Genomic DNA, 12,368 nt, shown 5'->3' on the forward strand with positions numbered 1-12,368 from the left:
TAATTATCATATAGGAACTCTAAGCCAGACGACTGAGATACTTCTCTTTCCACGTCCAGTATTCTTCAAGTCGGAGACCACTGTATTCAGCGTAGTTGAAGTCAATGGTCGAGAGCTCACTCTGGATCATGGACCAGATACCCCAGTAGAAGCCTGGCATGCCATAATAATATGCAATTTCATCAATGAGTCCGTTGACCTCCTCCTCGGAAGCAATGGCGTTGTCAAGGTAGCCCTTACACCAGTTTACAAGAACAGGATTCAGCGGAGATGGTTCAGGGATTGCGGAACGGTCACAATCAAATCCTTGCCACTCAGCGAAATGATTTGCGATATCGAATGCACGAGGAGCAGGTAGCATGTACTCGTAGTCGATGAATTGAATAGGGTTCTCCAGCAATGGGCGGAGCTCAAAGTCTGGAGATTGTTTGAGCTTGTTGTCGAACTCTTCCGTTTGTGGGATGATGATATTGCCAGAAAGCAAATCACAATGAGAAACGACCACAGGCGACTTTGTGGCATTGCTCAACGTCGATTTCATCCACCTATACTCCCTGTGAATGACATCTCTGACGTTGTCAATGTTCACGTCTTGATCAGGCAAGTTATCCCTGAAGATCTTGACGAGAGCATCGTTGGCAGGAACCACCAGGATCCAATCGTCGATGAGGTCCCAGATATTCAAGATTGCCTTCTTTAAGCCTTTTTCACGTTTTTGCTTGGAATTAACCGGTGTGACGGGACGAAGAGTAGGCAGAAGCTGGTTCTTGATGCGAGCAGTGTATTTTCGTAGCTTTTCAATGCCATCTTCAATATTGTCACAGTCCACCTTGGTGTGCCAGTTACCGAGCTGCTGAGCGATTAATGGGTACAAGTATGGGTTTGCAAGCTCCTTGGGGTCCAAAGAGCGACCTTCCAAGAAACCGTATATGAGGCCATTGGCAAAACGGGCATGCACAGGAGGAGCCAAATGCAAAGAATTGAGAACCAAATGAGAAACAAACTCACGATGACGGTCAATAATTAAGTTGGTGCCCTGACCGTAGACACGCATCAAGAGCGTCTCCTGGGACGGCTCGTGGGTGCAAGACAAGAGCATGTTGGTGATGCCTCCGGTCAAGCGCTTTATAAAAATCGCATCATCCGCAGACCAAGAGGGGAAGATCTTCGCCAAGAGCGTCTTGATCTGCGTGTAGTCGCTGTCTAGGTTATTACGAATGTCCACAGAGAACTGGGGAAGGTACACGGCGTGTGTTTTGTAGTCGTCAAGGAGAGACTCGAGATTCTGCGGGTATTCCTCTGAATCCTCGGTTGGCGCCTCGAGGTTGAGTTCCAACTTTGGCCTGGACGACCCGTTGGGCTCCTCCAGATCGTTGATAACCGGTATCAGCACAGGAATCTTAGGCTGGGGAACCACGGTAGCAGGATTCTCATCCTCTGAAGACAGGGCGTTTGAGTTTCTGCGGTCCGAGGTGTTGCAGTTTTCCGACTCAAGGTCCAGTAGCGAAGGGTTGTTCAACGTGAAAAGCAAGTTTCGACTTTTGATGTTCAAGGAAGCTGGACTCAAGGAGTTCTGGGGAACAGGCGTGTCTTTATGGACATCCACCTCAGGGTTTCTGGCCAATTTCTCGGGACCCTTCGAGCTGAAGGCGTCCACCAGTACGCAGTGTACGGCGCCACCGGAAAGAATGCAGTAGACGGGCGTGGCCATTAAAAAGAAGAACTGGTTGGTTTTTGGAAAATATGAATGTGGTTCAACTACTGAGAAATTCGTGCGTCTGGCAGGTGCAGAACCACCGCACAAGCCTTGTCTTAAGAAGGTGGGGGGTTATCTTTGAAGGAGATTGTTTTAGAGATGTTTATGGAATTGCTAAAATCGAATATCTCAGGTTGTTTTGTTTTCTTGATTTTGACGTGGAAAAGAGGGATGGGTGGTTCAGCCGCACCTGATAAGAGTGGATGCAAAACATGTGAAGGGTCCAACAATGAGTGTGTCGTGTAGGAAACCGGGTACGGTCTTGTGCCTGATAGAGAAATTATGCTGAGCTTTATTAGGGCCGTTTGCGCCAGTGAATTTATACTTGATGGTGCTCAAACGGCACCAAATCTAGTATTGAATATATAGACGGTTAGCAGCCGCGGCTGAGGTCGCTTTAACGCATGGATGGTCGGCCTACCCAATTGAACAGCGAAGGAAGCAGCAATTAGCACATACTTTTGATAACGACAATGACTTCATCTGCTCATGGTGCCTGTATTATGGTGGCTTTTGTGCCACGCGCTGCCCGACAAGAGTCGCCGACCACTGTCCCACTAAGCCGCCATACATCAGGGCATCGAATGAGGGAAATATGCCGAAGCCTCCAATACGTACTGAGTTTGTGGTTATTGAAAGTGATTTGAACAGTTGAAGAGGGCGGTTTGAAGCCTGCTTAGGCCCTTTGTTGGCGCTTCACCTGCTTACTCGTTCAACAGAATAGACTGGCTCGAGGTCCCTAAACTGGGCTGTAGCCGTGCTCTTCGGCCTCCTCCTCGACAATCACCCTAGGCTCGAAGCTCCTCTCGTGACTGATGGCTGGGAAGAGACGCAAGTACAGCCACACAGCGATCAAAATACCAAGAAGCAGGCCCACCGTGATGTCGATGAAGTGGTGTCTGTAATCCTCCGTTCTACTCAAGGCAATGAGCAGCGCTCCAATGGTGGGGACGGCAACGATGGCCCATCTCCAGAAGCCCAGGTACGGCCTTGTCACTGCAAGCTGGCCTGCAAGCCAAAGACTGGTGAAGAGAAGACCCGCAAACGAGATACTAGAGTGGCCAGAAGGCGTGGTTCTGAACCCGTCCAAAAGACGGTCAATGTTCTCGGTGGTGCACACGTCCTTGGCCAAGACAAGAACGCCCTTGGGAGTGTCAGGCTTAGGCACACAGCGAGCCAAGAAGTCTGGTCTGTGTCTGCCAAAGGCGTTCTTCAAAAGATCCGTGATGATGCTGGCGCTGAACACAGAAAGCAACAAGCCAAGAAGCGACACGTACGTGACGTACACCTTGTGCTGCGGTTTGGTGATGATTGCAGAAACCACACCGATACCAGCCACAGGCACCACCAAGGCGTAGAAGAAAAGCTCACCTGCAGTGACTCTTTCGTGTTCGGCAAAAGGGTGGGAGATGGTCAAATCGTCAACGTAAAATTGCCTTTGAAAGGGCTCAATTCGGTACACGACAGGGTACAACACGAAAAGCAACACCAACGCTATCAAGTCGGAACCTCTCCAACGAAGGAAAAACGGACCTCCTCGGATTCTGTCGATTCCGAGGGTCGTTCTATTTATGGTGTCGTCCTTGTGGAAGTAGTTGATGAAATTGTAGACTCTGTCCATTGGAAGAAGAGGAGTATTGAGGTTATCGCATTCCAGGCAGTACTTTTGGTCCTAGGATGGTACGGCGTGTGTACGGCGTTGTGGAGGTCTGGGCCCTACTTTTGGCTTTTTTTTAGGAATGTTGTTTTTTTTGAGATTTTAACAATGCATTCATATTCATTTTTAGCAAGTACTAAGGAGTGAGTTTTTTGTTTTGTTGAGTGTCTTGGACCATGTGCCCTAGAGGAGCCACACTGATGTACATATATATGCAGATGAATGGATGTGATTTGATTCAAGGCTTGACCAGTATTCCTAGAACGGTGTATTCATGGAATGGTGCTTTTGCCTCATAAAAAACTCATCCGTTCCAAGAGAATTGAACTTTTTCAAGGAATAGAAATACTCCCGACAACAAATGTGACTTTACAGTAGGTGTATGAGCCCATGGCTGCAATACCTGTAATCCTCCAACTACAATATATGCTAAGACCCAACGTTTGGTTTATTGTACTTCTGCATCACTTTTGAACATCACTTTGACAGACTCGGCTGTTCATGAACAGCTAAGCCTTATGAACTAACCAGATATTCTGCCCAAGAACTACTACAATTGATGTCCTTTTAGACGCAAACAGAGCTTATGTCAAGTTTTCTCTCAGAATTATCTATCACAGCATATTTGAAATAATTAACCCGAGATGTTTACTCACTTCTTACAAGCCCCTCTTTCACTACACGAGGTCACGCTGCACAAGTCTGCATCAACATATTAGTAGAAAGTCAATGATAAAAACCAACTATTCACGGAAATTCACCGAATATTGTAATTTTCAAACATTTAAAATTATTTTATTCCCCACTTGATGTACCTTATCTGTAGATCGGACCCTGAAGGCGTGTTTTGCAGCCACTTCCGATACCATCCGAGGCATACACCAGCAACACCAAACATATGCAAATTCCGGTATCATCAAATACTTTCACTTCATAAATTCATAAGAATTCTTCAAAAACAATCAAATCCCACCCAAACGGTCTGTAAATCACCACCCTGGGAATATCCGTTAGCACAGGGCCTGCACATGTGCAACCTACTACAGAACGCATTCTTGCATCTCCACCTCCAACTACTTCTACAATGAACTCCAACTTTGGATCAGACGATCTATTTGAAAATGGCTGGGCTTCTTCCGAGCCTGCACGCCAGGACCACGGCTTCGCCTCCACCGCTTACCTGGGTTCCACATACTTAACTTCCTCTCAGTTGCTTGGACAAAACCCGTCTGCTTCTTCGGAGATTGACTTGTCCGATAAGGTTCCTGACTCGTATAAGCAGATCTGGGAACGCTTGCTGTCGAAATTGAGGTCTGTGACGGACTTGGAGTCTGAAATCTTCCTTCCCTTGGTGGACCATCAGCACCTTTCCGATTACCAGAGTTCCCGAATCATAGATGTTTTGTACGAACACACCTTGTTGCCACCGTCGAAGGAGCTGAATTTCTACCAGGCGTTGGGACTCATTGCCTTGGAATTGGACCTCGCAGGCACGGGTGATTACGTGACCCTCCAGTTCAAGCTCAACTCGGGTCTTCCAGACTTCCCTCGTGAAGTGACCGATTTGCTTCTCGGTAAGGTTGAAGCTCTGGGAGTTAGGCATTCCACGCTGCATCCAGCCGAAACTGACCCCTTGACGGCGAACTTGGCTTCTACTTCCCTCGAAGACCAGGACGATTGGAATGACCCAAACACAGAAAATATGCTAGCTGATCACCTGAACATCCTGATCGATGCAGACACAACAGCCCCAGAGGTGTCTCATGTGAACGACTTCCCCTACATCACAAAGTATGTCACCGATCTCAGAGAAAAGTTCAAGCCGTTGATAGCTGGTGGCGACAGTGTCAACATCAAGGAGGTGCCAGAAAAAGAGGGCCTCGTCTTCAAACACATTAACTACTGCATTACTCACAGCCTAAAACTCGGCATGCATAGCCCAGCGGGCCAGAAGAAGGTCATCAGACGATACTCTGATTTTGCCTGGCTTCTCGAGTTCCTTTTGAAAAAGTACCCCTTCCGTGTTATCCCTGGGCTTCCACCCAAAAAGTTCACCGGTATGTAAATTCAGTGGTCCTGTTATCACCACTTACTAACCATTCTAGTAGGCGCCTCACCCGATTCTCAATTCTTGCAAAGAAGGCGCCGCGGCTTGCATCGTTTCCTCAACCAGCTTGTCAAGCATCCAGTTTTGGTTCAGGAGCCTATTGTAGTCACCTTCCTTAGTGTTCCAACAGACCTTGCCTCCTGGAGAAAGCAGGCTCGTGTGGACTATTCCCTTGAGTTCAAGGGACAGAAAATCGAGACCGAGTTTGTGAATTCTATCTGGCCTACAATCAGTGAGGAGTTCCTCACTAGCTGGAAGACCGCCGAGGCTAACATTCCTCGTTTAATCGAGACGTGGACAAAGTTAGTATTGCTCGTGGAGAGATATGAAAAGAGACAACAGCAGATTGCGTTCGATAACGGCAAATTTGTGGAGATGATAAATCGCTTTACAGAGCTCGACAATGTCATCTACCCTCACAGAAATCCTGAAGAGAAGGTGCTTAACTCTCTCAACCAGGACGATACCACCACGATCAATGATTCGTTGGGTACGATCTCTGCATTCTTCAACAAGTCTTCTACATTGCTCATTGATGAAAGCTATCTTATCAACACGACGGTGTTGGAGAAGTTTAAGAACTTCTTGGACTACTTATATTCCTTGCAGGAGCTATTTGACAGAGCCAAGAAACAGTCCGTGAACTCGATTCCACAGCTTCAGAAGAAGATCGAGGATAGTCAAGCCAAATTTGACAGACTCAATGAAAGCGGCACTGATATGAAGGGAAGTGACATTGCTAAGCTCAAGCAAGCTATAATCAACGACAAACAGGAGATGTTCCAACAGCTCAACAAGGACTGGCTCATCAAGAGCTGCTGCTTCCATGAGTTTGCCATGTTCCAGGAGACGCAATTCCTTATTTCTGAAGCTTGGGCAGATTGGTGTAAGGGACGCGCCAAGTTCCAAGACAAGTTTTCAAGTCTTTACGACCGTTTGAGCCAGGACGTTGTGCCAGACATGCCTTTGGGTCATTAGGATTGCACGAAAGCTTCCCACTTTTCTACAAGGGAATGGGAAGTTTGATTTAGCGAGTCGTCAAAGTGGTCTTTGCTGAGAACTGATGCAACATTGAGCTCCTTCTTGGCTTGGTCAAACTCGGGTTTTCCATATAGAAGAGCAAGGACGCGACCTACTCGGCTCCCCAACGCAGCGCCGTGGGAAAGCCTTCATCGAAGCCCTTCTGCAATCCCTCCTCTTGTGCCTGAGTGATACCGTCTATGTAACCTTGGGTCACATGAGCTCTTTGCAAATCAGCGTAAGTATCGATGTCGTCGTCGCTACCCCAGATGTCGTCGTCATCAGTGGCATGCAGCGGCTTTTTCAGCTTCAAGTTTTTGGGTACTTTGCATTCGCCTGTGCAAGACATGTAGAAGAGTTGGGAGATGGGATTATTGATTAGGGCGTGATGTACAGGACAGAGGAAAGACGAACACAGAATACGGGGGACACGAAGACCCTATGGTCGGAGTTTATCGAGAAAGTTGGGTAAATGGGATTTAGCCAATGGAAATGAGTCTTCTCCGGACCATCTTTTTTCGAAATGTCATCAGATGAGTCTCGGAGCCTATGTTGGGGGACCGATCCAGGCAACACCCGTACACCCAGGAACCACCAGCATTGGTGACCATAAGCAGCGAAACCTTCCTTAAAAATGGTCGGTTCATGAGTATTCAATTTCAGATTGAATCACAAACCTCTCGCTTAACCAGACCCCCCATAGCGGCTCTCAATTGGGCGGTGCGACGAAAGTCTATGGAGTGCATATAGTGGCGTAGCTGGCGCCTTTCGAAAGTGAGATTACTTCTGACTATCTTGCTCATACTGCTCACTTCCAACACCTAATTGACCATACCACAATATATCCGTCGGGAAGGTATCATATAACGAAACCTTCAATCCAGATCCTTTGACAATCGTTTCAGACGTCATAACACAACGGTGCTGGGAACCTTGTGTTCGTGTTCTCCCATTTTTTTCCTTTCCGCATTTGTGACTCTTGCCTAGAGAACAGGTCGCCAATTCATTTCATAATTAAGTCTTATATAAAACCATGGCAGATAATATCATTACCCAGGTCTCTCAGGACTCAGGACCGGCGCCCATGGTTGACGAGACCAATGGCAACATCGACTACAACTCCAAAATCCACCTCAACATTCGCGGGAAGCCCTTTGAAATCACTCGTGATGAGCTCATGAGTTTACCCGAGAGCATATTATTAAGTCTTTTCCCCAATGGCGTTTTCTTAGATGTCAACGGCCAAGTTATCACGAATTTGACGGAAGAAGACGTGGTTTTCGTTAACTTTGATCCGGACTGCTTTGAATACATTTTCAACGTGTTTGGCGAAGCCCAACGTAATCTTCAAGAAGGCACGTTGTCACCGCAAGTTTCGGCTGGAAGCCGACTTGATTCTGCTGCGTCTATTTTGCAAACGAAGCCTGCTATCATTGTTTTGCGAGAAGATCTAGATTTCTATGTAATTCCGCCTGTGGCAGGTTGCACGACAGCAGATTTTGCATTTCTCAAGGTCAAGGTTGGTGACAGCATTTTATTGAATACTTCCGTGTTTTCCGGCCTAGGATACAACCCCGAGTTACCTGCCTCGGTAAACCAAACGCTCGGCCCTGCTGAGCAGCATTTATTCGAGATGTTGTGTTCCTCAGGTTTTGACAGAACAGAGCTTTGGGGAAGCCGCTCAATGGAGCCTCACAAGTGTGTGCTTTCATCCTTGCTGTTGGTTCGTCTTGTAACGCAACCACCCACTCCTCCACAGCTGCCTCTGTTGCAGCCCGTGCAATCCAATGCATCTGGGCGTTCGAGATCAAGGTCTCGAATCGCCACGTTGGCATCAAGTGCGAGCAGAGCTGCTTCTCGCTCGTTGTCTCGAGCTAGAAAGAATAATGACACAAACTACACGAAACTATTGTTGTTCTGGAGAAAGCCCGCAAGAAAGTGTTGGTGGGCCAACAATGAGGTTACCGTGTCTACAGAAGGAAGTGAAACTCTCGCCAAACTAGGGCCGGAAGTTAAAGTGAAGGTGCACACTCGACGCGTGTGGACGTTGGAGCTTTCGGTTGTGGGTGTTCAGTAAACCCGATTTATGGAATACTCAGCCTAGCTCTAAGCATCAATGGCATGGTGAGGCAAACTCATAAAATTTTGAGGAGTGGCCCTCGCAAACTAACCAATTCTTTATCCAACAGCTACATATTTTGATCCGACCGGTTCTTCTAATGCGGTGGCCTCAGACCACCACCAATACAGATTTAATTCTACATAGCACGCAATTCGTATACATCGTTAAGTTGACGTGTAGGTTATTGATATGCTTATTTGCAAGAGTTCACATGTTGAAGGGCACTAACAGTATTTGAATCTTTTATTGGAATGTCTTCTAGAACAATGAGAAGTCATTCATAGTTGAGGAAGTTACTCATCAATGCATTATTATAATACCAAATTGGAGAAAAAAGTCGTATCTGAACCACCTCGTCAAGACACCCCATCCTAGTGATCACTACAGTAACTTCTCTTGTCATACCAGATGGCTCAATGAATCTCCATCCAAAGTAGTGCAACAAAAAAACTCAATCAATCCGCCTATAATTTTAAGCCATTCAATAGCCTATCAAAAATAAAATATTTGTTTTCAGCCAGAAGTACATCAAAAAACTCGTCCACGAATTTTCATCACCTACCCATTTGCAACCGCGAAAACGCGTACATCAACTCTTCATCATGGCTACTTACGAAGAAGAACGGATTGGCCACACGCCGTGGGTTGAAAAGTATAGACCCAAAAAACTCGATGACGTGGCTTCCCAGGGCCATGCTGTGAAAGTTCTCAAAAAAACATTGGAACTGGCCAACCTCCCACATATGCTTTTCTATGGACCTCCAGGAACTGGTAAAACCTCCACGGTGTTGGCGTTGGCCAAGCAGTTATACGGGCCTAGATTGTACAAGCTGCGTGTTTTGGAGCTCAATGCTTCGGACGAAAGAGGTATTCTGATTGTCAGACAAAAGATCAAGAACTTTGCTCGGTTGACGGTGTCGAACCCTACTTCTGAGGATTTGAGAGACTACCCATGCCCGCCTTATAAAATCATCATCTTGGATGAAGCTGACTCTATGACCAACGACGCCCAATCGGCCTTGAGACGTACCATGGAAAACTACTCGCTGGTTACCCGTTTCTGTCTCATCTGTAACTACATCACCAGGATCATCGATCCATTGGCTTCGAGATGTTCGAAGTTCAGGTTCCGTTCTTTGGACAACGAGAACGCCATGCTGCGTTTGCAGTATGTGGTGGAGGCGGAGAATGTACCTCTCAGTGGCAACGACGTTCTTGAGGAGATCATCAAGGTATCGGGAGGTGATTTGCGTAAAGCCATCACTTACCTACAACTGGCGGCGCGTCTTTCGGTGTCTTTGGATAATAGTGAGCCTATTACAGCAGGAAGGATCAGAGAAATTGCCGGTGTTATTGATGAAGCGCTCATCGACAAGATTCTTAATACGCTCCGCAGCAAAGACAACAAGGCCATTGCGGCACAGGTTGAGGAGGTTGTCCTCGAGGGCTGGAGTGCTCAGCAAGTTGCCGATCAGCTACACGACCGTTTGATCACGGACGATGGCTTGTCGTCGCAGGAGAAAAACAGCATAGCTCGTATTTTGTTTGAGTCAGACAGGCGTTTGAACCACGGCACCGACGAACACATACAGCTTTTGAACTTGGCGCTACAAATAAGCCAGGCTTTGCAGTAATGTGGGGTGTCATAGAAATGGAGAGACACAGAGTAAATAAGGGTTGCATCAATGCAGCCAGAATAATCACGATAAAGAGTATCTTTTTCAGTGTAGGTTTCTACGTTTTGTATTGAGTGGATCCTCAATTGCTATATACTTGCATGCTACAGCTGTAGCTCTGATACCACTACTGTTTGGGTTGCTGTAGTTGTTGATGTTGCTGCTGTTGCTGCTGCTGTTGATGATGATGCTGCTGTGCTTGAGGTTGATGTTGATGTTGTTGCTGTGGAGGCATTCCGGGACCGCCAGGCCCCATTCCGGGGGAAAGCCGTAGAAACCTGGAGGTGGCATCTGACCGCGTGGCATGCCCTGTTGGTTGGGCTGTCCATCCTGTGGAGGTCTGCCTTGCATTGGGAATCCTGGAGGTGGGGGTCCCATTCCTGGAGGGAACATGCCAGGAGGTGGAGGGCCTTGGAATTGATACATTTGCTGTGGTCCTCTCTGGAAGCCTGGTGGAGGACCCATACCTTGAGCCATCCAAGGGGAATGCCATGAGGCAAATTATGGGGACCTGGAGGTCCTTGCTGGCCTTGACGAGGACGGCTAGCATCTGGCTTTGCATCTGGTTTAGCGCCTTGTTGCTGGTCGGAGCCCTTATCCTGGTCTCGCTTGTTCAACAACGAAAGGAAGAAGGAATCTTGCGCTTTGCTATCACCGCCTAAATTAGGAGGCGTGAGGCCCGGCGGACCGGCCATTGGCATCCCCTGGCCAGCCATTGGGGAAGGCACATGTGGAACTTGGCTCTGGTGAGCTACTGGTTCCTGCTTTGGAGTAGCATGTTGTTGAGCAGGAGACCCTTGGGCCAAGCCAAAGAACCTCAGGCCGGCGGAAGGATCGGGCTTGCCAGCTGGGTTTCTTGCAAGACCGGGAGGTGGGCCTGAACGCTTTGGTGATTCTTGGGGACCTGGACCGCCGAAGAAGGACGAGAAACGTGAACTCTTACCGGAATCTGAGCCTGGCGTGGAGGTTTCGGGAGCCGAGCTTCCGGTCCTGGGGTTGACAAAGGAGAAGAAGTTGTCGACCTCGTTTCCCTTTGGAGCTTCAGGCTCAGTTGGTGTTTCGTCAACAAACTGTTTACGGTCATTCTCATGCATACGTTGCTTCCAGCGCTCAAAGTCCTCAACTGTGGAACCCATGTCCATTTGCAAGTCGGAGGCGCCTGGGTTATCCCACTCGGGGTCCCTTCTTCGGGGTTTTCACCCAACAATTGTGAAATCTTTTCGGCAGACATTCTATCAAGCTCGGAGCTTTTGGCGAACCCGGTGGGTTTGCGCTCCCATTTGCCGTCGTTCAGATTCTGGTTTCTGCGGTTGTTCCTACGAGACGTGCCGCTCTTTTCGCTTGTTTTCTGGTTGCGGACGGGCTTAATCACCCAGAAGGCCTGGTCGGGAAGAACCAGGGTGTCGAAGGCCGCCACCTCAGGCGTCGAGCGCAAAACAAGCAATTCCTCGATCGAGTACACGTTGGCCTTCAGCGAAGGCACGGGCTTGAAGTCCAGCAAGGATTCACGCCGAGGCAGGGCTATCAGACTAGGTGACCTGGCTGTTTCTGGTTCCGGCGTCAGCTCCTTTGCAGCATTGGCCATAGCACTATCAAGAAGTTTTGAAAGGGCACTGCCGGGTTCTAGGCCATTGGAGTAGCTGGTTCCTCGGGACACCAGGGGTTTATCTTGGGTCCTGGGTGTTCTGGAGCTGGATCTGGACAGATCCATCAGGATGATGGAGGAGTCAATGATGGCCGGGTCGTGCGGGGTGGACATGGCCTTTTATTTATAGGAAACTGAGTGGTGCAGGTGGGTGGGAACGAAAGAAGGAGGAGGTGTGGTGGTCAAATCTATGCTGGAGAGATGGCACTGAGGATCCTGGGATGTTCAGTTCGGGTCGTGCGATGATCAGCCCAGGGAGTGGTCAAGTCTTTGGTCCTGGGATAGGGGGGATTGTTTAGTTGAAATTTGGTGATTTAGAATGCTTCTTTGTGTTTTTGGGTTTTCTTACGTTTGGGTTGATTGGGGTCTTTTGGAGTGTGTTCTT

The 12,368-nt window shown here is 48.1% G+C and overlaps 7 protein-coding genes across 7 annotated transcripts; 3 read left to right on the forward strand and 4 right to left on the reverse strand. All coding sequences in view use genetic code 12, as the record gives it.

The window, feature by feature from the left end:
• Positions 1 to 19: 19 nt before the first annotated feature.
• CXQ87_004154 (uncharacterized protein) lies at positions 20 to 1,711 on the reverse strand (the record flags this gene model as incomplete). Its single annotated transcript, XM_025482604.1, has 1 exon — positions 20 to 1,711. The coding sequence occupies one exon, from the start codon at positions 1,709 to 1,711 to the stop codon at positions 20 to 22; it is 1,692 nt and encodes a 563-aa protein (XP_025337222.1).
• A 784-nt stretch (positions 1,712 to 2,495) lies between these two features.
• Positions 2,496 to 3,377, reverse strand: DPP3 (bifunctional diacylglycerol diphosphate phosphatase/phosphatidate phosphatase; the record flags this gene model as incomplete). Its single annotated transcript, XM_025482605.1, has 1 exon — positions 2,496 to 3,377. The coding sequence occupies one exon, from the start codon at positions 3,375 to 3,377 to the stop codon at positions 2,496 to 2,498; it is 882 nt and encodes a 293-aa protein (XP_025337223.1).
• A 1,120-nt stretch (positions 3,378 to 4,497) lies between these two features.
• On the forward strand, positions 4,498 to 6,498 carry CXQ87_004156 (uncharacterized protein; the record flags this gene model as incomplete). The annotated part of the gene is made up of 2 exons (XM_025482606.1): positions 4,498 to 5,470; positions 5,519 to 6,498. 2 exons carry the CDS (start codon positions 4,498 to 4,500, stop codon positions 6,496 to 6,498), a joined length of 1,953 nt encoding a protein of 650 aa, XP_025337224.1.
• A 49-nt stretch (positions 6,499 to 6,547) lies between these two features.
• YAE1 (Yae1p) lies at positions 6,548 to 6,889 on the reverse strand (the record flags this gene model as incomplete). Its single annotated transcript, XM_025482607.1, has 2 exons — positions 6,548 to 6,617; positions 6,657 to 6,889. The coding sequence occupies 2 exons, from the start codon at positions 6,887 to 6,889 to the stop codon at positions 6,548 to 6,550; spliced, it is 303 nt and encodes a 100-aa protein (XP_025337225.1).
• A 684-nt stretch (positions 6,890 to 7,573) lies between these two features.
• Positions 7,574 to 8,617, forward strand: CXQ87_004158 (uncharacterized protein; the record flags this gene model as incomplete). Its single annotated transcript, XM_025482608.1, has 1 exon — positions 7,574 to 8,617. The coding sequence occupies one exon, from the start codon at positions 7,574 to 7,576 to the stop codon at positions 8,615 to 8,617; it is 1,044 nt and encodes a 347-aa protein (XP_025337226.1).
• Positions 8,618 to 9,264: 647 nt separating this feature from the next.
• Positions 9,265 to 10,296, forward strand: RFC2 (replication factor C subunit 2; the record flags this gene model as incomplete). The annotated part of the gene is made up of 1 exon (XM_025482609.1): positions 9,265 to 10,296. The coding sequence occupies one exon, from the start codon at positions 9,265 to 9,267 to the stop codon at positions 10,294 to 10,296; it is 1,032 nt and encodes a 343-aa protein (XP_025337227.1).
• An 87-nt stretch (positions 10,297 to 10,383) lies between these two features.
• CXQ87_004160 (uncharacterized protein) lies at positions 10,384 to 12,097 on the reverse strand (the record flags this gene model as incomplete). The annotated part of the gene is made up of 3 exons (XM_025482610.1): positions 10,384 to 10,779; positions 10,806 to 11,523; positions 11,568 to 12,097. 3 exons carry the CDS (start codon positions 12,095 to 12,097, stop codon positions 10,384 to 10,386), a joined length of 1,644 nt encoding a protein of 547 aa, XP_025337228.1.
• Between the last annotated feature and the right edge of the window lie 271 nt (positions 12,098 to 12,368).

This window comes from Candidozyma duobushaemuli, assembly GCF_002926085.2.
Source record: "Candidozyma duobushaemuli strain B09383 chromosome Unknown D_B09383, whole genome shotgun sequence".
In the NCBI taxonomy this organism is placed as follows: domain Eukaryota; kingdom Fungi; phylum Ascomycota; class Pichiomycetes; order Serinales; family Metschnikowiaceae; genus Candidozyma; species Candidozyma duobushaemuli.